Raw genomic sequence first — 26,950 nt, forward strand, 5'->3', positions numbered from 1 at the left:
TTTCGCAAAATATTTTATGCAAGTAATTTTAAACTGATGGTTTAGGTTTAGCTTTAGTTGACGTAATTATTTTCTTCAGTAGAAGAAACCAGCGGTTAAGAATTAGTTACAACAAACATTGCGAATTAGATAGCATATGTTAAAAATAACATTATATGGTAGCTAATGAAAAGGCTGTAACTCAAGTGTTCTCTCTTCAATAATTAATCAGACTTGGATCTCCTGGTTTCCCATGTTAGCCAAACAGCTTGAATGAATTGCAATTGTGTGTTTAGCTGAAGGCATGGGCTATGCAATGTGCTTTCTTCTTCATCTGCTGCTGTTCATGCCTCCATAATGGAGTGGGGGAACCCATTCATGTTAAAAACGTCTTTAGACTTTTCCAGTGTGAGTATTGAAGGAGTTAAAATATTGCTTTTGTTCTGTGAATTATAGATCTAAAGAAGACATGAAAGGGTACTACATCGTGGTCTTTATAGGATAGTTGTGCATAAGTTGGTATTTTTGTCTATATTCGGGAAGAGGGCCGTATTTTTCACTTAGACGTTCCCCAAATTGTTCCCATAGTCCTTTACTATGATTCCGTACTTAAGAGTCCATACTACAAACCATTGCTTTTACTGATTGAGCCCATAAATCTTCTTAGAGTGAGGAGAGTCTTTGTTCTTTTTCAATTGGTCAGGTTATTGCTTTGTGAATTAAAGTATTTACAGTCATAGACTTCTCTATGTGTAGTCAAGCACTCAGAAATGAGGATATATCTAAAAAGACCCATTTGCTATACCTTTGCACATAGGTTTCATGGGGGTTTCATGGGGGTTTCATGATATAATGACCCAGTCATTACATATTACTATACTTTTTCAGAGTGTGTTTCTTGCGAACTTCTGCTGCATTGGTGAGTCCTCTAGAGTACTGGAAATCACAGAGTCACAGAATGGTTGAGGTTGGAAGGGACCTCTGGAGATCATCTAGTCCAACCCTCCTGCTCCAGCAGGGTCCTCTAGAGCATGTTTCCCAGGATCACATCCAGACGGGTTTTGAATATCTCCCGCGAAGGAGACTCCACTGCCTCTCTGGGCAACTTGTTCCGATGCTCTGTCACCCTCACAGTAAAATCAAGTCCACACATCTTGAAAAAGGGAAGTATATGATTAATGATTACCTTTAAAAATACTTCAGAAGATTTGCTTCGCATCATGAAGGAAATGCATGGCACTGGCAGGTTGCAATCAATTTCTCCAAAACAATGTTCACCAGCTTTTGTGTCAGCCATCCCTTTTCCTACAACTGCTTCATTCCCTGATGCATCTTTAATTTTGCAACGATAGCCTGCATTAGATAAGTAGTGTGGTCACTCCTGATACTTAGAATCTAAGCTCATCTTAGATATGCACAGGAAGAGAGAAATTTATGTGGACATTCTTGATTATAGACCATCCTGTCTGTGAGCTTGGTTTTCCAGTCTTGTATAATTTTAAGGGAGCTTTCTCTGCACAAATTAGTGGTGCCTTTTTTCAGGTTAGTGTTTCAACGTGGAAACCGAGTCATGTGGAGTCATGCTGACGTCCATGTGATATATCAGCGCAGTTCAAACCCTTGCATCCATTATGCCTCTATTCCTTGAGCCAATAAGATGGATAGCAGGAGGTTATCATTCTCTCTCTGTGGACTCTGGGAGGGAAGAGACCAGTGCTTTGCTTCTGAGTTGTATAGGTGTTTGCTGCGAGCAGAGGAATGATTTCCATACTAGGTATGGAAGGGGTTTATGATCTAGCACGTTGGGCTTCTTACGTATGTTCACGTCAAATATCTTGTACCCAACAATATGTCTTTATCTCAGTTCTGCCTCTCTTCTGTCCCCGTTTCGTTTTTCTTATCTGTTCCAGCTCAGTTTCCATCTCTCAGCCTTTTTTTCTTTCCCTGTTAATCTTGTCCTCTGTCTCAAATACGATTGCCAACTCCAGTCCCCTCATCAAAGTTGTTAGCACGTTAATTTAATAAGTGGAATAATCTGCATCTTGACGTTTGGTAGAAAATTCCGTTTAAGGTTAATACTCTCCTCAGATTTAGGGTGCTGATGGGACAAGTAGTAACTTAAACTTGCTTAATACTTTATTACTATGGTTTATGGCCATATATGTTGCCTCCAAGTTCAATCATAGCCCAAGGCTTTTACTAGACTTTATTGGTGCCATACGCTCTCTTCCCTAAGAGTAAGAGAGTCATTGAGTGCAATAATAGCAGTACAATTAGGTGCTTGTCAGTGCACTGACTCTATGCTCAGCTATGGAATAAATGTTTTTGTAGAGGGTCATAGCTGAATGTGGTTATGGGCCGTAAACTACCTGCTACTTCCTTTTATTCTGTTGGCTTGCCAACGGGCAGGTGAATTTGTGCTTAGCAGAGTAAAAATCTATTTTTGGAACCCGTCCGTGCTAAACCAGCAGATTAATAGTTTGAGCAGTAAATGTGTTGGAATATACTCTGTCTTATAATCATATGGCTCTGTTCTCCCGCTGTGCAAATCAGGTTCATCATTCAGTGGTGTTTATGTGTCCAAAGACTGTGATAACTATGATTAGAAGTTACAGTATAAGAAGAAAAGTCGAGGACCTTTACTATCCTTCACTGGTAATTAAATAGTAGCTCTACATTCTGAGTGTGCTGAAGTAAGAGAATTCTCCATGAAACTGTTCATTTATTTTCCTCTCACACCCGCTGGTCCTGTAGAGTGTCTCTTGAAGTTGCTGTTCTCCTTGAAAATCCATATTTTGTTAAAATCAGCTTTCTGAGTTGTATTTTCAGTTTAAAGGGTGCCATTGTATCATTTATCACGAGACAATATTTACTAACTGCAGATTTCTTAGTGATCGACTTCACATCTGTTTTGCATCTGGTTGTGGTACACTTATGCAATAGTGAAATATTTTTCTAAGATTTTTCTGTTTTTAAGATATTTGCTCACAATTTTCACCCGTTTCCCTGAGGAAAAAAGCTAACTTGTAATTTGAAATAAGAGGTAGAAGACTTCAGTTAATTTTGTTGGTGTCTGAATGCATGGCAAATATCTGAAGTCTTCATGAGGTATTACGTCCTTCTTTCTCTTGGCTAAAAAACATGGTGAATGATGGAACCAAAAATGAATGGTATCGGATGAGGGAATGGTATCGGATAAGGGATTTATCCTCGCTTCTTGTACAGCAAGAGAGAGGCTAAATTTCTACTTAGCTGATGATTTATTTGTAATGCCAGAAACAGCCTTTTGAGAATATCAGTATGTGTTCGTGGTTTTGTGTTAGTGGGGTGGGGTGTTTTGTTTTGTTTTGTTTTTAGGTACTTAGTATGCAGAGAAGGCCATAGTTTCTGTCAGACTTGGCTTGTTATAAGTTCAAGAATTGGCTTTTTCCCAGGGCTGTACTTTAAGATACCAAGACTGTGGAGGCTTACAAAAGCACGCTTATATCCTAATTATTTTAAGAACTTTATTGATTGTGATATGCCATATTTTAAAAATATTTAACTTTCTGTGATTTTTCCATGTCGTTACATTCACTGCAAGCCTGCATGTAGAAGATCATGATCATTTTGAATAACTGTTATACATCAAAAATATAAATAGTCTACTACAAAGCTACAAACTGCTTCTAACCTAGATCTGTACCTTATGTTTAATTCTTCCAGCATATTTTTGCAGCGGCAAAGCACTTCTACATACTATGTTTTCTAAAAGTTCAGCCTTTCAGAAATTCAAAATACTTTGGCTGTCCTATATTACAGGTTACAAAGCCTGATTGCTCTTCTCCGTTTTTTCAGAAGAGTGTTGTCATTACTTAGTGCAAGAATCGCTTCCAGTTTGTGGAATTTCACCTAGACTGAAGTATTAAAGTGCTAATAAAATTAATCTTTAGAAAGACTTCTCTTGCCAGAATCTTTATGAAATTAATATTTTTTTCTATCCCATAACATTCTGTTCGAATTACTTTTAGGGAATATGTGAAGTGTTGTGTTCACTGCTATGTGCTAGTGAATGGGTATATAGCGATTTGAAGAGGTAAGGCTCAAGGTAAGTGTTAAATTTTTTCACATACTTCCAGTGCCCGTTATTTGGGTGTGAATTATGTAACTAATACAGATGTTATCTTTTAAACATCTGCCATCTTTGCTTTTATAAATATATGCTAAAATGAGAAGTACATCTGTTAGGTATTTTGGATCTGCACTTCCACAGTAGAACTTATATTCACAGTCCCTATAGTGCTACTACCAAAAGTGGTTAAGAAATCAATCTGTGGGCTTTCCATTTCAGTAACATTATGTCAATTTGAAACTAGTCAGTTTAAATAGCTTTTCATATTTAAATAAAATCTAAGGCATTTTACAATTCATCTTCCTGTTTCTTAAAACAGCTCTCTTAAAGTATGCAAGTTGTGTGAGAAGGTTGTGCAATGAACTGAATGAGGAATTGTCTCCTCTGCCCTGGGGGAGGGGTTTCCTCTTCTATGAATGACTACAGCACGTGTCTCCAGAGCTTTCTCAGTAGTAGTAGTAGTAGTGAGAAACGTCTCTGATATCTGACAGTTGTTCAGGACCTTGAGGATTGCACAAGCAAACGAACAGAACTGACTAGAACCGTGCAAATTCAGCTTTGCTCTTGCGTGGAGTGGAGATGCAGCACGACTGGAGGCGTGCAGTAGCTGTTTGTAGATTGGAGAGGCTAGCGCTGCACAGGCTGAAAGGCAGTTTATGGTTTTATATTTCTCAGTTGAGACTGTTCATGTAGCTTCTTTAGCTTGCTTGTTTTCACTTCAGTCTCCTGAAGCCTTATGTCTACTTTTTAATCATAGTAGAAAACATGTAGTTCATACTTAAAATAAATGGCATTTAATTTTGGCTATTTGCTTTCCCTTCTCCATTTTGGACCTTAAAGAAATCCTTTTACCATTGCATTTCCTGTCTCTCCACATCTTCCTTTTCCTAATTTGTGTGGTACATCCTGCTTCCTAGCTGTTCGCACTGTGACATATGCTAGTGTCTGAGGCATTTACAGAATAAGCTGTTATGGTGCATTGTTTTACTTTGCAAGCTAAGTCGTGTGATTGTAAATCTAGAGAACACCATTTGTAGTGCATGAAAAGGAGGGGAAAAGTCATAACCTTATTTTGGGTGCTTGAGTTTTTCATTTCAAGTTTTAAGTTGCCGATGTGCTAAACTCTTTGAAAAAATATTTTATGCACCTTTGTGTTTTATTTCCATGCTAGTTGATTTGAAACTGTAATGCTACGTTATGTAATCTCGTAAAATTGCGTGTTGTGCAGGGATTAACAGTTGGATAGGAGAAACTGGGCGTATTAGTGGTTGTATAGCTGGGGACATCCTTTTTGATAAGTGAAAATGATTTGTAGTGTTCTGAAGATCTTGATTCATAAAACAAAGTCAGCCTACCTCTGGGAGGCAGCTAGCTTCAGTGAGGAGAAGATTAATGAACAAGAGTTTAATGCAAGCATGCACACGTACTAAATTGTAAATATAAATTTAATTTCTCTTCATACCTGTAGCATCAATATAACTTTATTCCACTCTAGCTGTGTTAGTTTGATTTATGTTAGTTTCCATTTGGCTGTGGTAAGTGGGAGAAGACTACCTCTGCTGAGTTTTTGGCTCCGACTGTTTTTCGTGGGCTGCCAAACTCCAGTGGCAAGTTTTCATTGACCAAATTATTATTCAGTTTATGGTATCCTGTCTTCTGATCGCTACCACTCTTGCTATCAATGAGATGCAGTGCTCTGTATTTCCTTCATGTAGTGTTTCTGTTCACTTTTAAAACAGCTGTTTCCTCTTTGGCAGTAGTTACAGTTTAATGGAGATGGAGAAGTGCTTGTTGGAAAGAATTTTGAATAATATCAGATGAAATACTGTAAATTAGAGTGGTTTTATTTTTGAATGTATTTTGTGGTGTCGCTTTTCACAAGTTCTTCATGCTTGCTTTGTAGTAGCTTGAAGAATGTTATTCTACTTCTGTTAGAAGTATAGAAGCATTTCTGTCCAGTGATCTCAGGATAGATTTTCTTTGCCATCTTGTAATACCAATCTCTTGTTACTACTTTAAAGGTCAGAGAAGTAGCCTACTTCTCAGTGCCATCCTTATTGTTAATGCTTTTATCATCACTTTTCTTCTTCATAAACTTCAAATATCCTGCTTGCCTCACATTCTCCTACCCTGACCGCTCCCTTGTAGCTGATCTCGTCCGTATTTATATTAAAGCTAAATTAATATTTTAACGTTGCGCTGTTTGTATAATGTGTTATCTTAACTTGCTCTACTATGCAAAGTTTTTATTTTCAGTGTATTACCGTTCTGTTTCGCTGCATGTGATTCATTGGCTGCTGCTTTGCTTTTCAATGCAAATCAAACACACTTCAGAACTTGTTGCTGTGCATCAAAGCCCTTTTCTTCCATCTCCCAGTCCTCTGTGCAGTCTTTTGAAAGCTGAAAGTTGAAGTATTTCCATTAAGTCTATAGATCTGAAATCTGGGGGAGGGAGGTTTGGTTGCAGGGGGACTTTTTTCTTTGTCTTGGGGTTGGAATTGTTTGAGGGTTTTTTGCAGTGTTCTGGATGCTGGAGCTAGTTTATCTGCTGTTTCGCCAAAGCTGAAAACTGTTATTCCTCTTTTTATCCAAGTGTTTTATCTTAGTGAGGTTTTTAGGAAGAAAAATGGATAGAGCTTATATTAAATGTATATTTTTAACAATTCTCATAATTTTTAATAAGAAAAAAATAATGAATGGATCCAGAGGTTTGCACACGTGATCTAACTTTTAATTTGGCAATATGTCTAGCTCCATTTTCAAAACTCATGTGCTGTTTTCTTTATATATATTTTTTTTTTTTTTTTTTGAAGCTAAATTGTTTACAGTTAGGTAATTGCTTTTGGACTCAAAGTCACTCTGTCCTGGAGGTATGGAAGATAAGTTCGTTTACTTCACACTTCCCCTCACTCCTAACTTTGTGAAGTACTCTTGTAAAATGAAACCCTGTTCTGCCGGAACAAAGTCAAGTATTTCTTAAGCAGTGGACATAAGGCAGAGTGTCATGTCACTGAGGAGCAATAATGTATTTTTATATGTTTAAAGTGTCATTGTGCTGATGTCTGCGTCTTAGCATACCTGAAGCAGTTTCTGTGCAGCTTTTTTTTTTTTGAGATTTTTTGGTTTGAGTTTTTGTTTGATTTGGCTCTTCTGAGCATTTGCAAATGAACAGTGTTTTACGAGGTTTTGTGCTTCAGTAGAGTTATAAAAAAAGAATAACAGCTGTTAAAACCGTGATTATGAAGTGGAATGATCTCTCTCTCCCTCCCTCTCCTCCCTCCCTCCCTCCCTCAGCAGGAGAGAAAGCTTTCATTCTCCTTGTTCTTGCATTTCATGAAGTTTGTGCTGAGCTAGTTTAGGGTAGAATTGTCTCACGCAACCTCACATGCACGCAGAACTGTCTGTAATATTTCTCAGAAGGAGTTAAAGTGATAAGAGCCTCTCCTTGCACGTGGACCACCCAAAAACTTTCAAAGCAATGGTTGTAGTTTGAGATTAATTTGAATCACTGCCTCATAGGAGAAGGGCTTTCTGTTAAGCCTTACCTTAAGCATTTTTCCAAGCAGGGTTTTGTCTTTGTTTTATTTTGGAAAAGTCTGTTTTCAATTGTAGTAGGATCAATTTGGGTTTTGCTTTTTGTTTACTGCCAGAGATTTAGAATGTTGATTTTTTTTTTTCCATGAAAAGCTGTATATAAATCTATTCAAAATATTATTTGCGAGGGTAATCTTCATTTTCATGGCCTCACTACTTTTTTTTTTTTTTTTAAGCAAGCTCGGCTTTTAAAATAGTGAAGACACATGAAATTGTCGCTGTCAGTTCTGTAGTCCTTGATCCCTGCTAATGTTTGCATTGTGTGTTTTTGACTGAAGGTGACTTCTATGGTTTGCAGATTCAAAATTTGTTTTATATTATGAACATATGTTTTGGCAATTGCTGTCGTTTATCTGCTCATTTGGCTGTTCTCTCTGTTTGCTACAGGATATTTTCCATACATTTCCTATACTGTTTTATTTCGTGAGGCTGAAATGGCTTGTACTCTACAGATGACTTGGCAAGCTTCCAGCTCTTTTTCTAGAATTCTGGCAATAATTGTCCTATTGGAAATGGCAACACTGCCTGTGTAAAGTGTAACAGGCTTTTTTTGTTAGGGATGATGTCAGCATGAGAGATGGCCTCGAGGGTCATTCAAAGAACATAGGACTTTTGACTGTTAGGACTTTATTGACTTTTCTCTTCACTAAAATACCGTCCTGCTGAAGACAGATTGGTGTCTGCCATGGTATGAGGCATACTTGGTGACCTTGCTGTGTAGACTGATGAAGCAGCATCCCAGTGCCATAAACACGGAGGCACTCTATTAAGACCTTCACAGAAATGCATTAATAACTGGCTTAAAATTTTATAGAAATCCTTGCTTTTCTATGAAAGCACTTGGCCTTCTTATATGAAATTACTCGCTTTGGTTTTAGGACTTCTGAGTTTTCAGTTCTGGTTTGAGCTGATTTATTTCTGTCTCTCCAAGGAAGACTTAAATGCATTGGTAGCCAAAGCTGCTTTCTTTGTGTCCATCTGTTGCTGACTTTATGCAAAAATAGTATGATATTAGGTAATTTGAGGCTGTTACTGCTGTTATATTAACTGAAATATTTACATGTAAAAAAATACTTGTAGAGGGAAAAGTTTATGTACAATATTAAGATGAATTGAAGCTGTTGCTAGCATTTAGTAAAATGAATATATGAATGATGGAAAATATGGAGTCTTTGCTGGTAGTTTTCCATGTTTTCAGCCTGCCTGCCTGCCTTATTCCTGCCTGCCTGCCTTATTCCTGCCTTTGCTTCATGCTAGGTCTCCTTCCCCAAGTTAAAGTTTAGTTGCAGAGCATTGGAATTGCTGAATATAAACATTTCACTGAAGCAGATGAAAGCCAGGGAGCAGAGCATTAAGCAGAGTAAAAGTGACATATACTCTTCCTCGCCCACAATCTTTTCACTTAGAACTCACCGTAGCTATGAACAGATTATTCAAGGTGGTTTAACAGTGCAGGAGCTGTACTTGGAGCGCCTAAGCTGGTTGCGTGAGGCAAGTTGGACAGCTTACCTGCATTCAGAAGGCACTGTGCTGTCTTAGGCAGGTTTTCTAGCCTGCACTCTTCTAGGAGATTTTGAGTTTCTTCTGTCAGCAGTGTTATTACTTATCATTCTGTATTGTCTGCACTATGTTTTATATTAACCTGTGCTCTTGTTTTTTATCCATGTTATCAGACCCTCCCTTCTCTCTCCTTTTCTGAATAACTGGGAGTTGACTATGGGTTTTGTACTACAGACTAGAGTACTTTGCATAGTTTCTAGGGACTAATAACTCATGAAATAGAGGAACTGATGTGTATTCTCCTGTCCTTTCTATGAGAATTTGTATGTGCAGTATAGGTTCTTGGCAAGAATCTTTTCTAGTTTACATAAACTCGTATGTATGCAGTATCTTATATACATGCTGCTAAAGATTTTTTGTTTAAAAAAAATGGAGAGGTGAGAGAAATGGAACTGAAGGAGATGATGAGGTGTGTGGAGACCTTGGGGCCCTCTCAGAGCTTACTTGGCAGGTCTTTGGACCGTGAGAAAAATGCGGTTCTTTAAACTTAATGAAGTAAGGAAATGAAAAGTTGCCACATAGAGCACATAGCCTTCTCTCCCTTATTAGCAAGCAGATGTCTTTCTGTTGTTACAGCACAAGCGTAGCCCTCCCGTTCTGGAGGTGGCAGGTTTGTGTTATGATGTCCTATATTGAAGTATATTTTTGAATACAGCTTACCCTTATATAAGGACACTCTGTGAAAGCATATGTGGAAGAAGAAAGTTTGCATCCATAAGGTTGTGGTCTTTGATCCATCAGTCGTGCGATAATAGCAAGATTTTTTTTATTGCAAAAAAGATAAAACATGCATTATTAAATGACTTTTAGGTTCTGTCCTCCAACTTGAGCTTACAAATGAATGTCTTCAAATAAAGTTCAATGGAGCTTGCGTATAGTTTCATGAGACGCTATCTCAGCGGACTGAAGGAGCTCTGGCTCCTTGCCGTTCGTTCCTGTTTCTGTGGAGCAGTTTGTCTCCCTTCTACTCTGCGCTGTAAACGAGATCACTGAATTTACCTGGGTTAAGACTAACTCATCAGTTACGGAGTTCAACAGCCAGGTTAGTTCTGCCTTGTGAAAGCAAGAAGTTATACTCTCGTCCTGAGTGGTCAGCTGTCTTGAAGTGCTCATGGGAAAGGGGGGAGATGTATAAGAAAATAAGAAATTATCTCCTGATTGGAGAACAGAGTCTATAGAAGGAAGCATGAGAGCATACTCTCTTTCATGAGCGGTATGGGAGAAGAAGAGCTCAGGCCTATGGGAAGAAAAAAGTTGGGGGGGAGCACTTACCTTTTTGCTAGAAGTATGTCCATTCATTCTGAAGCATGATAGTTCTTCCAGGATACTGAGCACGTGAAATGGTAAAGCAGATCTCCTAAGCGAAAGAAAGGAAAGACAGATGAGGAAGAAATACATCAAGAGAGCTAAAATTTTATGTTGTGTATGCTGGGATTGAGGGGCTGAATCAGCAAACGTGAAATGTGTAATGATTCCAAGTGATGATGTTGCAGCAAAACATTTACAAAACGAGCTTAGTCTCCTTTGTTTTAGCCAAGATGGTTGTTTAAAGAAACAACTAAAGAAAATAGTGCTAGAAGAAAATAAAATGTTTAAGTATAAGGACTTCAGTCTGATTTGTTTCCAAATAATGTCTGCCTTGACAATCCTGGTTAAAGCTTTCTTTTAAGAAACTTCTTTTCTTCTTCATCTTCTTCTGAACTTTTTTTTTTTTTTAAAAGGCAAAGACTTGTCTACATGCAGATATGAGCTGGTTTAAGGAGACTGTGCTGACAAAGTTCGTCCATTACCCTGATGGATCTGCTAGAGATGCAGTTTGTGTAAGTCCTCCCAAGTTAGCTTCGGGCAGAAGAATTTGCCAGAGTAGTTTAAACAACGTAAAAAATACTAGTATGAGCCAATTTGAGTGTTTTGCTTGCCCTGTGTGAATTGGGAAATGCTGTACACAAGTGCTGTAGAATCAGTTGCTCCCAGTAAAGGAGAGGTAAGGAATATCTAACTGAGGTGATAATTTTACACCAGGATGACTTGATCCCAGAGGGTATATCTCCAAGGCTTTTAAGATATCACTGTGAGCCATTTTGGCTAAACTAGCATAAACGGCTAGGCGTACAGGTCTTAGGCTATGATTTGACTTGTTTGGTTTTTTTTCATTTTAATATGAAGTCAAATGGGAATAGGTTTAAGTCAAACCAAAATAATCCCCTGTAAGCTAGACTAATTAATGACGGGAGGTATGCTGCCTTACTGGCTTTATAGGGTAGTTCAGAGGGTGGTTCTCCTGGAGATAAATGCTGTATGTACGTGTTTCCCACAAAAAACAGTGCGACCTGCGCTGCAAGTTGCAAGTGGGGAACGGAGCTTTGCCAATTTAACCAGAGTTAGTGAGCTGGAGACCCTGGTTCATTTCTCGATGTTAGGTCTCTTGCAACATTGCTTCTTCTACTTTCACTTATTTTAGTTAGCTTGGCTTTATGTTTTACTGTTTCAAAAAGAAGCATGATTATGCTGTTGGCTGGATGCCCAAGTTTAGTGAGGAAAAGGAATGAAATTGCTGGAAGAGAGAAGATTTTGTGGGGGCAGGGTCTATGACACGTTGGAAGCAGAGTACGTGTAAAAACTTCTTTAACCCCAAACTTCATAGTAAAGGGTTAAAAATAGTCCTTATTTTTCGAATATGGATGATCAGTGGGTCTTCACTTAAATCGTCTCTGCTGTATCAGTGCATTCAGGAAGAGTTTGTGGTCTGTTTGTAGTCTGTGCTGTTGTTTGTTTACTGAGCAGCCATAAAGCCTAGCAACTAGGTCATCTGACTTCCTTGATCATGGCTCCCTTTTAAAGCCATTGAATTCTGCTCCCTACTCATCTGGAAAAGTAGTTGCATCTCATTCCAGAAGTGTTTGCTCTGCTGCCTTAAAACATCATACTGCGTCCACAAATACATATCCTTAATGAGTAAAAGTTAGGGAATAAATCCCTGATCACAACTGTGCTGTTTGCTGCTTTGGAGAGATCTATGTTTTGTTTAGAAATGTGGATGTTAACTAAAAAGCGCAGTTTCATGGTTATCATTAGCCAGCCAGTCCAAATCTCAGCTACTGCTAAAAGTCATGGAGTCCCTCTCTTCCATGCATCAGACCATGTCTCAGAAGGGCTGAAAACCATTTGTGGCTTTGTTTTGTTGCAGGATTTGTTCTCAGGAGTGAGATCCAACTGGCTGTGTGGCTGTACAGTCAGTAGCGCTGGTGTAAGGGAGGGGGTGATAACGCACGGTCAGTGAGAGATCATTCCCTTCAGTGGTAACGCTGGCTTAGATCAACTTGACAGAACAGTTTGATTCAGTAAGGCTACTGATTTTCCTGTTCCAGAGTGTGTGAGAGACTGAAGGCCAGGGAATATTGGGAATTGAGTCGGTTGTAAGGGCTAGAGCTTGTCACTTTTGCCTATTTGCCAGCAATCACACAAGAGCAACCGTATAATGATGTTCTATAGTTTCCATTTTCTTTATTTTTAATAAAAAGCAAGAGTCTTCCTTGCAAAAGGAAAATACTACTATTTCTCAGAGGAAGTGGCTTTTTTTTCCAAGTTGTTATTCTGGCTGGAATGTTTGTCCTCTTCTTGCAGTACTCGTGTGGTCTGTCACTGTGTGAAAACCTTGCTGTAATTGGGAATGTGCTTTCTTGTCAAACAGCCACGTACAGCATCTGACATTAAGTGTAGGACTGTAGAATGGATGTGTTGGTGTTTAGTCAATGTTTTTTTTACTCTGACACCCTTAAGACTTTAATTCATATATAAAAGAGAAAGCTAAACTACAGCAAATACGCATTAAAATAACTTGGAGGAAGAAAGGGAGCAAGAATGGGAGTTAGTATTTAGAATCTTCTCTGTTTTACTTCTTGATCCCAGGTATGGCTGAGGTTATTTTTAATATAAAAAGAAAGCTCTTAAAGGTCCCTATACGTAGTTTTTATTAGTTTCATAGTGAATAGTAAGTATTGCAGAGACTAAACTCAGTGATAGAGTTGTACTCGATCCATTTCTTGCTTTTATGTGATCCATTTTAATAGAGAAGAGCTGAAGGGGCAACTTAATAAGCTAGTGCTTATTAAGCAAACAATTTGGAAGGCACGTTCTGATAGCCTCCCTCGTGTGGTTTTTTTTTTTTTTTTTTTAAGATGTTCCTGACTTAAAACAAGCCAAATGAAACCTGCTAGGTTTTTTTTGTTAACTTAGGTGTTGAGGGAAAAGGTAAATGCTTTGACCATAGTACTCACAAATCCTTTGTTTGTAGCAAATTTAGTGACTGAGAGTTCTTCAGAGCTTTTTAAAAAAAAAAAAAAAAGGCAAACAAAAACCCTTAAACTCTGGCAAAAGCTTCATTGTTTGTACTGAGTGTTCCAAAGCAAAAGTATAGCCAGAGCAAACAGTGTATGTGAAACTTTGGTCCATGCCTCTGACGTTTGGCAAAGATTTGGCAACAATTTGAAATGAGATTTATAAAAGACATTATGAGACAGCTTTGGTGAAGAGCGTGCTACAAACCTTGTTTTTAATAGAGCAAGTCAGGAAACATAGAAGACACTTTTTTTCACATGTGAAACGTGATCTTTCAGTTTTAGTGTGTTATATGGTATACTCTCAGATTGGTTAAGCAGGCTTTGGTGGTAAGCACCTCTGCGCTCCAAGCATAGCACTGCCAAGCAAACGTTTGGACCAAGCCACTAACCTTTGTCTCATTTTCTGTGACTGCAGAAATATTAATCTGTTAGAAACCAGCAGGTTGGAGATTCTTGGTTATAAAATGTTACTACTGCTGCTAAGTGAAAATGTGATACGTATATGAAGAACGGATCATATATTTGACACTAACTTTCCTAACTCGATGAAATATTGGAAATAGAAGCCAGAAATGGGGGACTGTATTTCATTAGGTTATTTACAGGGCTGCAGAAGTATTCTAGGTGAAAAGAATCTTCGCTGTGACTGTTGCTCAGGTATTTCAGCTTGGGTATAGTGATGCTATGGTATTGTGCGTTACCTAGGTGTAAAGCAAAGGAATGGCTGAATTACAGTAGGCTCTTCTCGGTTCAGTAAATGCCAACTTCTTTCACCTTAAATTAATAGGTTTGCAAGAGGTGTCTAAGCTAGATAGGAGAATACTTGGGAAAAGTTCAGGTTCGACAAGGCTGGCAGGTAGGCATTGAGTCAGGGGAAGTCATTGCTGAGGTTCTTTTTAAATTAGTAATTATGAGAGTGGGTATGACAGAAGTGGTGGTGTTATATAGTAGCAGGCAGGAAGAAGTAAGGTCATCCCTTCTATATCAGGAAATCCTCTAGATGTGAAATGAAACTTTAAAGATGCCAACATTTTCAGTGCTTAGAAAGGAGAGGAAAACATTCCCAGTTGCTGAGTTCAGAGACCAACAGCATCAGATTTATATCATAAAAGTATTCTTTTCTGATGTTTTTTAATTTTCTTGCACAAGAAAGAACAAACAGTACAATAGCAGTGGTAACTCATCCGTTCAGGGCTATGCTTTCGTTTTATTCATTTTCTTTTAGTAATGTTATGAGAATGTTTTCTGCATTAGGGTCACAAACTTTGCTGTTTTCGAGTTTTCATTTCAAGTGTTGAAATGTTTGGGAAGTAAAACAAATCAGTTCATAAAACTAGGATTAACGTGCTTGAATTTACTTGGCTAGCAGAAAGCATTACAAATGAACAAAAAGTGCCCTTAAGGTATGTATAACAATGTGCTTCAAATACATTTGGAAATGTAAATAATGGTTCTGATAGAGTTGGTTATATGTGTGTTTTGTCATAATTGAGCTATCAAGTAACATCAAGAATTTCCTCAAATGGTCTGTTTAGTAATATTATCTGGAAGATGTGTGTAATCTAAGCAATTAAATTCCAGGGAGGAGGCTGCCTGTTGGGAAGCAGTAGTTGTAAATGAGTTTGTTCAGGTGAACAGCTTTCTGTATCTGCAAGTCTACATCAATCACTTCCTTACTTCTTCATGGATATACGTCAGTGTTTTATCTGGTGTTACTACAGTCTGCTTACTGTTACCATTGCGAAACTGTGGCATTTGCTGCTGGTCTTTAAGTTGTATGTGTGAAGAAACCCATATCTGATCATAGAGTTCCAGGTTTTGAACATACATTTTCTTCTTGAACTATACTTTGTTCTCTTAAATCAGTTCATTCTGCTTTTTCCCCCCTCTCTCCTCATATTGGCTGTCAGCCTCCTGTTGGCCGCTCGAATTTTTTTTTTTTTACATTAAAATATAGTTTTCTGTAATATGCAGGTTAATATATTTTAGATTTGTCTAGGATTAAAAGGAAAAACTCGAGTGCTTTTAAATTGTGACACATGCTTCATGGTTTTCAGAAAAACAGAATATTTTATTCAAACAAAGTAATCCTAATCTAGGGCCGTGTATACCAGCGAACCTTACTGTCAGGATTTAAATCCATTCACAGATACCAGTACTGTTGCATTGCTGCAGCATCGTCATGGCTTATGTCCCACACTTGCAGCTGCTTTAATGTAGAAGACCCAATGTATCATGGGTGGGAGCCCACAGTTCACAGCTGCTGACGTTATGTCACGATCTCTTTCACGTTAGCCTTTTGCCAGTGGGTGTTATGGTGGTTGATGACTTACAGTTTTGAATAGATTGTCAAAAGTCTAGGTTTTGTTGGTTTACGTTTGGGGGGGGAAAAAAAAAAAGGAGGACACATACAGATTAGTAGTGACAAGAGACAGGTTTTTTGTTTGTTTGTTTGTTTTAATTTACAAAACTTCATAACACAGACCAGGCCTAGAATTGGTCTTCATGTCATAGTAATTGGAATGAGAGCAGAAGCAGTTTTCCAAGAGCAACGGGATTAATAGACTGACCACAACAGCATATCAGGGTGAACTGGAAGTCACCACCATCCTGCTTTTTTGAGTGCCAGCAGCAATTGAGCTGCAGCTCCCCCTCTTCATAGCTTGTGTAGAGGGTTAAAGTGCCAGGTACCTTAGTGCATCTGTGAATTTCTATTAGAAACAAAACTTGTGTTACAATTTAGATTAAAGATGTGATCACAGTCCCACTAATGTTTGATGTTATGGTAATGTTCTTCTTTTAGCAATATAGAGATTCTGTTTAGTGCCAAATGATGCAGTTTTAAATAGAGCATATTCTCTAGTCACATTTAAATATGGACACACTGGCTTTCTGAGAGGAATCCTGATTAATATGGAAAGGGTCAGCGATCTGACTCCACTCTGAGACTTAATTTTGTGTGTGTATTATTGGCTTTATTATTTTTCACAAAGAACTTTAGTGCCAAAGAACGTTTCCCCTTTGCCAAAATTCCACATGATCTTGCCTTCAAGGAAACGGATCCATTTTTAGCAGGCTGGAAGAGCCTTTCTAAAGCAGGTCTCTGGTACCAGTTACTTTAACCCGTGAAAGGTGAGCAGAAACAAGTCATTCCTAGTCCAGATTGCAACAACCATATTTCACTCATATGTTTATCCACAGAGAAATTCAGCATTTGCCCTTTTGAGGAAGGGGGAGGATTTGTCTGTCTCCTCATTCTGCAACTAATAGTATGTCATGTGGCAAGGTTATGCACACGTGTAGTAGAGCAGATATTCTCCATCAAATTGACTAGTGCTGTTTGATTGGACAGTTATCAGTTTGTTTCTTAACTTGTGCTACAGTATTTGTGAAAATATTTAGGAGTTAAATGATATCTCACTGCAGCATTGAGTCATTTTCCTGAGAAATGGAGAGAGCAATCTTCACATGAATTTTAGTTTATGTAATAGTTTGTACAGTCACTTCTTGGGTTTTTTGCTTATTGAAGAGTTATTTTTATTTTTATTTACTTACACGCACACAGAGAGAGAGAAGGATTTATAACTTAAGAACTTAATTGACCAGGTATTTTGAGTTAAATACCTTAATCTTTGTTCCTCTGCCTTGCACTCACTTTCTCTTTCTGGAAAAGCGCCGTATACTGCTGTCCTGCAGATGAATACACATGTAAATACAAAACCAATCACTGGAGTGCTTTTCTTTAAAATACTTCTCCCCTACTTTTGTTAGAGTTGTTCTTTCCTGTTAGGTATTTTTAGGAGGAAAGAAGAGAAGAGAATGGGGTTGTTGAATTGTTTCATACGATGAAGGCTATATTCTGTACCCTGTTTCTGATCCCAATGTGGAGGTCTGATTTCTGGGGTGAGGGAGAATTCTAGAGAAATTGGCCAAAATCAAAATTGCCACCAAGTCTTAAGGATGCTGTGCTTTGGAGTTGGGGAATTTTAAATACTTGTTGGGGTGGGGGGTTTTTTTGTTTGGGAAGAGGGGAAGGTTGCAAATAACCAAAAGCGTTACCTCACATGCAGCTTTAGAACTCTCACTGTGTTTTATAATGTATTTGCTTCTGTCTAAATCTTGAGATGTCCTTGGAAATCATCCTGTTTCAGTTTTACAGTATCTTGGCCTTCTCTCTAGCATTTCTCTTTTTTGTTCCTGGGAAACCTCCCTCTTAGCTCCCCAGTCAAGCACATGAAATCGTGGATGCTCTGTGTAAGAGGGCGTTCTTGTGACCGTCATGTGAGTAAAACTGCTGCAACGTTATTGACTGAACTTCTAATTGGTTAGACCTACTTTGAATGGTTTAAGAGACTGAGACTGCTGCCTCAAAACTTGGCTCCAATTTAATCTGCTTTCTATTGAATTTGCAGTGCTAGACAGAAGTGCCAAGATTTAAAAATCACTGTCGATTGAGGAAAGTCTGGAAAACTTAAGTCCTTGCTGCTAGCCAACTTCGGTATCTCTCTTCTATCATGCTATGAGCTCATTTGTTGTTTAAAAAAGCGTATTTTTATTTCTTCGTACTTAATCTTAATTTGCAGGGACTTAATTAGAAATAAAAATCATAACTAAGAAAGGCTTCATATATTTCCAAGTACTCTTATGCCTTATGGTCTGAACAATGCATAAATACTAGATTTTAAATGCTCTTTAGTAAGATCAAGTGAAACGAAAAGCACCTGACACTTCTCATGTTTATGGTTAAACCTTTTCCAAAATAGAGTTAAAACAAATTTTACATTGTGATGTTTTCTGCCAGAAAATATGACTTGTTAATTGAGAGGCCCATTTCTTTGTTAAAATGGGTAGTATTAAAAACTATTTTGCCAGCACAGCTGTGTGAAGGAGGGATGAAGCTGTCTGTTGGAAGATGTTAGTATACTGTGAGGTAATGATAGTGGAATTGACTCCCATTCCTGTAAGATCCCCCCCCTCCCCCCCCAAAAAGCACTTTACACCATGTATGGGGACCCATGATGTAATAATTCTTTAAAATAGATGCATAAGCTTATCTGGTCAATGTAGAAACTAAGATTCCCCCCACCCCTCCCTCCAGATTACGCTCTGTTCCTATTTGTTGCTTGTCATCTCTAAATCTCTGAAATAATTTGCTTTTTTTTTGCCCTCTCTTTATCGTCACACGGTTGTGAAACCTTATGGCAAATTGTATGCATCTCAGATAATTATAGTGATTGCAAACACTGTGATTGGCTGCACTTATTAGGAATGTTTCAGGATTTGTATTTGTGTTGGGACAATATGTTTGTTTGGAAATCGTTCTTCTGTTACATTTTAGGACAATGTAGATGCAAGAGCAATCTCATTAGGACTGTTGAAATTTTGGACATCACATTGTTATGTAGTTTTAGCACTATTATTCTCCTTCTACTGTACTGCAGCTTTACAACTTTTCTAGTTTTCTTAGGAGTTTGTTTACATTTTTTTAGTAAAACATTAATGAGAATCAAATTATGGAGATAAGGTAAAGAAGCCCTGGGAAAGACTAGTGAGTTAAGGGAGACAGCTTGTGCAAAACAGGAGTCCGTTGCATATATTCCTTTGAAAATGTATACCGTGTCCCTGCAGGGAATACCCAGATGTTTTATTGCCTCCTTTATCATCTGCAGATTTCTAAGCAGTTTCTGATCATCCTGATTCATCTAAGCTGTCTCCACTGAGGCTGAAGTTTTGTGAGTGCTTTATGTCAGCAAAAGTTACCCCTGCCACCAGAAAAGACTCTGCCACTGTTACTTTCCAGGTGTTGCCATAAAGGTTTGAAGGGTTGTGTGATGAGGTGATGAAGGAACTGATAGGGATTCTTAATAGCCTGGAAAAATTGTTCGATTTGACTCTGCTCAGGGTTTCCCTTAAACAGTGACAATACAAAGGGCGCAGAATGAGCAACAAAGGTAGGAAAAGTTTCTGGCCGTAGCAGGAAGGCAGGATGCATCACTGCAGTCTTTCTTTGCTAGTTACGTGATGTAGTTATTTTTTTCTCTGGTGATCAGCAATAGATTATGGCATTTTTCTGATCAAAGTTCTAAGCGTTGAGCTAGGCATAGAGTTAGTTCCTGCTGCACTAAGAGTAACCTCTTGGGCAGCATAAAGCAGAAGCGGTGAAGTTAATTTGAACGCAGTGGACAGACTATCTGAGGGCTCTTTTGCTCTGGACAAGCTTGCCTTTGTCTGAAAAAAATCTTCAAGATGCACACAAGACCCATCTGAACCTTCAGTGTTTGAAAAGTAACTTGTATTGGGTGGTTCCTTCATGGAATAAAGAGGTAGAAATTACTATATTCAGCTTATAAAATAAATTTTGGGGTGGAGGTTCTTCTCCTCCTATGCTGATGAGGAGGAATCACAAATTAAAAGAAATACATAAATAAAATAGCAATCAAATTAGTGGGGGGGTTCTTTGTTTATTTGTTTTATCACTCGGAGCACTGGTTCAGGCTAGATGGTTCTTTGTCAGTGGATGTCTGCCGTTGCTTTAAAACGTGAGGGTGAAGTGCCAGTTTGTTAAACTGTTAGGATCTTTATAAGAACTCCCTGCTGTCACAGGGTAATCTTTCTTGCGCTCTTAATGGTGACCATAACTCTTGTCAGCATTCAGAGTCGGGTGCGTTAGGAAGCAGGAGCGGCTTCTGTCAGTTTTGAGAACTGTCCTTTGGCATTTATTTCCTTGCCCTTCTTTACACAAAAAATAACCCTCTGCAACTGCGTTATTTATCACAGTGCAGCTTTTGCACTTGAAGGACTAAAGTGTAGAGAGTAATGCTGATGGATATTTTATACATATAGACCTGGTGACTGGAATTGGCTTAGGAAAAATGTTGGTCTTCAAATAGAAGCGTTTGGTACTAGTTTTGATTAAATTGTCTCCTGCCCAGAAAGAAATGTATGATCACAAACAAATAGTAAACCTTACTGCTAGCAGCAAGCAAGGCATTTCTCTGGGACTGGGGAGACCCTTCATTCAAGTCCTTGCATCTCCTGATTGAGAGTAAAGGCTTGAACTGTTATCTCTGTGAAGGGGGGAATGTTCTGGCCATCATATGAAAGGCTCTTATAAGACATGTGCTCCATGTTTTTCCCTCTTGGAGCTGTAATTTATAAATGTGTGCATATCTATATGAAGTATATAGCAGACTAGAGGCTTGAAGCTGAGATTTCCGTATATCACGGAGGATCTTAGGAGGGAGGTGGGAGAAGAGTGGGGGTGGGTGGGTGTGTTTGTGTGTGTTTTAATATACACAACCAATGGCTATTTAATTACTATATAAAGTGTAACAAATCCCTCAGTAATTATTAACCTTTTCATTAAAGCACCCAAATACCAAGTCCAAAATCTAAAGATGGTCCTAGAACAGAGATTTGAAGCTGGGCTTTTAGCCCATCTTAAACTAGCTCCCTAAGCATTAGGCAATTTGATACATGAAAGCATGACAACTAGGGAATGTTGCATCTGTCTCTCTCTCTCATTGCGGCTGTAAAATTTTAAAAGATGTTGGTTTCTTTCCTGTGTGAAATAGGAATCTTGTAATCTTGAAAATCTTGCAGGACAGCAAAACTGATTCCTGTCCAACTCTTCCCACTGTGTCTCTGTATATGCAGACAATGCTTGCTCTCATGAAGTTTCACTGAATGTTTCTTTTTTCCCTGCAGATTTGTCACGGAACAGACTGTCAGAGCTTCCAGCAGAAGCATGTCACTTCGTCTCCCTCGAGAGCCTTAATTTGTACCAGAACTGCATTCGATACATCCCAGAGGCTGTCTTGAACTTACAGTCTTTAACGTTTTTAAATATCAGGTAATCTTTATCTTAAAGACCTTGCTTTAGCATCAGTAGTCTAGGTTTATGCATCTTGGAACATCAATAAATAATGCAGACATGGTGTGTAGTCATTGTGTTGTTATATTGCCCATCATTGAATCAAAGCAGCCTGAATCAGGCTTACAGACTTAGGTTGATCCGGGGACATGAAGATTGAGAAGTGGCTTGTAAAAGTGGAAAGTGAAGAAGAGAGCTTAATTCCATTCTAAAGGACTCACAAAACAACTTCCACCCATTTTCATGTGAAATATAAGCATACTGATGGAAAAGAGTGGATGGAGTTGTTGGATAGTCCTTAATATTCACCTATCAGCTGCTAAATAAGGCTTATTGAATTTCCGTTAATGTTCAGTGTACTAGTGGCTTTTACAGAGCTTTCTCAAGCATTAAATGCTTATCTGCCTGCCCTAAAAGCTAATTGCCACAACATACACAGCTGAATTTCATGAGCAGCCTACAGGATTCACCATTTCTAGAAACAGTGTTTTAAGAGGTGTGGAAAGTTCCCAGTCACAAACTGCCGGTGATGTCAAGCAAGAAAAACTTCAGGCAATTTCTTTCTGGTGTTATATTTTTGCCATTATAATTTGTTTTTATTATTATTAATAGCGAGAATTGTAGGAGTAGGATATGAGTCAGATATGGATTTCCTATTGCTGCGATCTCTAGCAGGTGCGCTCCAATTATTGTCCTTCTAACAGCTGCTCTTGGTTCACCTACTGCTCAGGACTGTTTTTCTTAGAGCAGGGAAATGCAGGCCTCAGGTATGAAAACAACTAACACCACATTTTGGTAAACTTCAGCATCTGATCAAAGCCTTAGTTAAGATCATAATAACTTTCTAATTGTCACTGCTGCTTCTTCCTATGGTGGTGGGTTTTTTGTTTTTTTTGTTTGTTTTGTGTTTTTTTGGGTTTTTTTGTTTGTTTTTTTGTTTTCTTTGGGTTTTTTGGGTTTTTTTGTGTTTTTTGTTTTTTTTTGTTTGTTTGTTTTTCGTTTTTTTTTGTTTGTTTGTTTTTGTTAAGAGACGCTTTCTCTTTTAAACTATTCTCGTCCTATTTGTTTCATTCTGTGAGGTTACAATCCAGTAATATGACCTCATATTTGCCTTAATAGTAGTTTATTGTGAAATGTCCAACACTGGATTTTGAAGCCGCCAAATCCTTCATACCAGGATTTTTGATCCACGTGACATACTGAATACTTAAAGTATATTTCTAATTGAGTAAGTAATGACTTCCTCTGTGGGTTTTGTATGTGCTGACCTGCAATACCAGCTATCTGAAAGGCTTTCACACTGTTCAAACGTATTAGTTTATGACAGAGGGCAGCCAGTTATTAGACGCACCTACAAGCACCTAAAAATGTCCTGTTCCTCCACCCTGAGTTCAAAAGAATCTAATCAGGGTTAGTGCTTTGTCCTGAGAGTTTGTTCACACGTAACTAGGTAAAGCAAGTAATGAAGGAAGGCTTCGTGGCACTAGTTTTACAGTAATTAGGAAAATTTGACTTGACCATTATCAAAACGAAGTGTGCTTTTTGTATATCTTTCATTACATTAAGATGTGAGGTGATGTCACATTAGAGTTTTGATGACACTGTTTTCTTTCTGTCCAAAAAGTCGAAACCAACTTTCAACACTGCCAGTACACCTGTGTAGTCTACCACTAAAAGTTTTGATAGCAAGTAATAATAAGTTGGTTTCAATACCTGAAGAAATTGGACAGCTCAGACAGCTGACAGAGCTGGTAAGTATACAGTTATTTTTTTAAACTACTACTATTCAGTCTTTTAATTGATGTGCTTAATAGGTTCATGTGTTTCAGAAGAAATACCAATTTTTTTTAACTGGTAAAAATAATGCAGTAATTAGGATGCTGTCTGGGGATATGTGAGATCAGAATTGTTTCTCATTCTGCTAAGAAATCTGTGACTGTAAACCGTCACTTGTATGCCATAGCAAGTAACTTAGATCTGCTTTTGGCCTAAGAAAGGTTTATATCTGTCATTGTATCTCCAGCTATGTTTTTTTGACTTGGTAATAGAGATATTAGAAAAATAATTTGAAATATTATCTCAGATTTTTAAAATCTGATTTATGTGAGGAAAAGATACCTTGCACTGGAGAACAAGTGATCCACATCACTTTAATTTTCCCTATTTTTGAGAGAGTTTATATGGAATTAGAGCTCCTGGTGCATTTTCTACTATCAAAAAGCTTTCATATGGGAAATTGCCCTGTCTCTAATAACATTGAGAAGCTTAAGTAACTTGAAATAAACTTATACATCTGAATACTTAATTTTTTAAAAGTTTTTATTCCCCCATGTGTTTAAAATGAGAATAATGCCTCAGCTCAGAAATGAGACTCAATGAATGTAAGCATCCAAGGTGTTATGTAAACAGTTGTCTCTTTCAGTCCCTAAATAAAGCGCCACGTGTCACAGTTGACGGAGACTTGCCAGTTAGTGGTGATAATGTCAAAATTGCTAACTCGCTCTTTACTTTCCTTTGTAGGATGTGAGCTGTAATGAAATACAGACAATACCTCCACAGATTGGCAATCTGGAGTCCTTGCGTGACCTAAATGTCAGAAGAAATCATTTGGTGCGTTTACCTGAAGGTGAGATACAGGCTGTCGGTTGTAAGAGCGAAAACTAAGCCCTTCCAGATTCTTCTTTTAATGCTGCTTCTCCTGAGGGCTAGGAGCAGGTCTATATAATCATTTTGTAAAACACACATTTGAGTTTTATACTCCTTGCTTTTAAACCTGCTGAACTAGATATTTGTTTTCTATCTCCAGAGCTTGCTGAGTTGCCTTTGATTCGGTTAGATATCTCCTGCAATAAAATAACAACGATCCCTGTTTGTTACCGGAACCTCAGACATTTGCAGACCATCATGTTAGAGAACAACCCTCTCCAGTCACCCCCTGCACAGGTAAGCTGCAGCTAGGAGTTGGGATGACTATTTTAACTGAGAAAGGGAGAATGAAGTTAAAAGCTGAAGGATTATATTAGAACCTTTACTTAAGAACAGGAAGAGTTTATACAATGTATATCCTGTAACAGTTTTAAATATACATCACAACTTGAAGAATATTTCACTTCTCTTACTGATTGCATTAGTAGTTTCATCTTTGTGGGGTTATACCAAGAATTCCGCTGTTAGCATCTTGCCAATATTAGCTGAAGATTTCTAATAACTATAATTTCAGGAGAGCTATAGGAGAGAGGAAGTGCTGTCTGGCAAAATTGGTTTTGTGCCACTCAAAATGTCAGCAGAACTGGGTCCTCAGTCTAAACGTTATGTGTTCCGTTTCATTTTGCAGCAGTGTACTCACATCAGCCTTTGGGCTGGAAACTGCAGTATGGTTAGTCGCTAATTTAAATTTTAATGTGGGTATAAGAGCCCTTTAGTACTTCAGGTTCCAGTGTGAGCTGCCGCTTCTGAATCAAGAGCGACACATGCTAAGACCTGTAGTTTCCGTAGGTTTTTGTCCACTGTAAAAAGCAAAGACATCTGTGATTAGCTTCATTCACTTCAAATTTGAGCTTGCTTTGGCAGTCTGCCATTGCCATTCGAAGTTGGGCATGGGTGAGGATGCGTCTTTTCCGATGCCAAGGGTATAAATTCTAGTACTTAAAAATGCTTACATCTTGTTTGCCAGACGAAATCTCAGCACCCACGTGATGAAGTTGTGTGCAGAGCAGATGTACTCGGAAGACAGCTTCCGTTTGTTTGTTGTGGGCATCCTGTGGCACTCCACTGTAGCTGTTTCTCTAAAACGCAGCAGGGTTAGAAGAAAAGGTGTATTGATTGATATAAATTTGCTTATTTATCACTCCCAATTGCAGGTTAAATGTCTTTAGAATACTCTGGAAAGGTACTGTCAAACTTTACTTACAGATTTTTTTTTTATATATATATATAGATATGTATAAAAGGAAAAATTCACATATTTAAATACCTGAACATAGAAGCATGCAAGATAGCTCCAGACTTGCCTGATTACGATAGGAGACCCATGGGGTTTGGATCCTGGTAAGTTTGGCACAACCCAAGTTCCCTGTTTTGATGTCATTCAGGAAAACTTGTCAGCCCTCTGACTTTGAAAAACTAGATCCGAGGATTGTTCGTTGGTCAGTGCATTGATGGAGATAGCTTTGAAGAATATCACTTGTGTTATTTCATGATACGTTCTAGCAAGATACCACTATAAAAGAAGCAAAGAGGAGTTCAGAAGAAAAACCTAGGTAATATCATATGGAAGGCGCTGTTAGTATTAATATACAGTAAGAAGAGAGTTTTGGTATCTTCAGAGTACAGGGAATCTGCTGTCATGTTTGTAACCTGTGTGTTTAGTTTGTAAGATCTTAATATTTTCTACATACTTACTGAAGTATAATCCTACAGTGATTTTTAACCTTTTGTACAGAATTTATAACTGCTTTGCTCAAACCACAGGTGTAAATGCTGATCTCCACCCCATTAGTAATCTGTTATTCTTGGCAAGCTTTCACTTGGCACAATTCCTTAGCGTCATAACACAAATATTGGAACAGTCAGCTATATCAGCTGCTAAATTGAGAAGTTTAGAGAGGAGCTGAAGTTCAGATTTATAACTTATATGATATAGAAGAAAGGTAGGCAGTGAAATCTGAAACTAAATATATTTAAAAATTAACTTGGAAGGTGACAATAAGGTGTGGAGGAGTAAGTTGCTAAAAGATGTACTGCTGTCTTAGCAGCAATAAAACACAAAGCAAAGGGACTGACAGTAAATAATGAGTCAGAGATTTGTGAAGGAGAATTTGTACGACAGGCTGACAATGATTCCTCATCAGCACTGGATGTTTTGAATTACTTTTCTAGAGGACGTCAACATATGAGCATTTTATGAGCGTTACTCGGTTTCCTAGAGTATAAGCTATTGCAGACAGGGTCGCTGCACGATACAAGGGGCACTCTACTGTTACTGAAAACAAATAACATTTTGACTCTAGCATGATAAAAGTGTCTTGCTCTGTTGGTCTTCAGCCTAGTTTATTTTTTTTAAGAGAAACCGCAGTAAAATCAGAGTGGACTATGTGCTTATTGATTTATAGTCTGTAATTACAATTAATTATTAAATTTTTCATTAATTGCTTGTGTGAAATGAAAAGAATTAATATATTTTAATCATAGCTTGGAATTATGAATGTAAAAACAAGTCCGGAACCAATTCAGGATACTACTTCTAGAGTCACCTCCAGATTCAGCTGTGTGAAATGAGCTGGTTCTGTTGTCAGTGATTCAAGTGAATAGTTCTTTAACCGCATTAAGCGATTTCATGGTGGTTCTTTTTCCTTCCTCACCCAAAAGAAGGGAGTTTGTTTTTCTTTCCCCATATTTGTTGCTAAGGCTTTGCTATGCAGATGATCTTCCTGTTCAACTGCAAGGCCATGAAGGAGGAACCTTTTGAGCTGACCAAAACTCTATGCAGGTGTA

General features: G+C 38.1%; 1 protein-coding gene across 33 annotated transcripts in view; it reads left to right on the forward strand.

Moving 5' to 3' along the window:
* LRCH3 (leucine rich repeats and calponin homology domain containing 3) overlaps positions 1 to 26,950 on the forward strand; it is a 68,836-nt gene that overhangs the window by 7,041 nt on the left and 34,845 nt on the right. For all 33 annotated transcript variants that reach the window (XM_068953812.1, XM_068953821.1, XM_068953804.1 and 30 more), the window contains exons 2-6: positions 21,292 to 21,436; positions 23,082 to 23,208; positions 23,978 to 24,083; positions 24,264 to 24,400; positions 25,395 to 25,504. In XM_068953812.1, coding sequence (XP_068809913.1) covers positions 21,292 to 21,436; positions 23,082 to 23,208; positions 23,978 to 24,083; positions 24,264 to 24,400; positions 25,395 to 25,504 — 625 coding nt within the window. The remainder of the gene's footprint in view (positions 1 to 21,291; positions 21,437 to 23,081; positions 23,209 to 23,977; positions 24,084 to 24,263; positions 24,401 to 25,394; positions 25,505 to 26,950) is intronic.

Source organism: Struthio camelus, chromosome 9 (assembly GCF_040807025.1).
Source record: "Struthio camelus isolate bStrCam1 chromosome 9, bStrCam1.hap1, whole genome shotgun sequence".
Classification (NCBI taxonomy): Eukaryota; Metazoa; Chordata; class Aves; order Struthioniformes; family Struthionidae; genus Struthio; species Struthio camelus.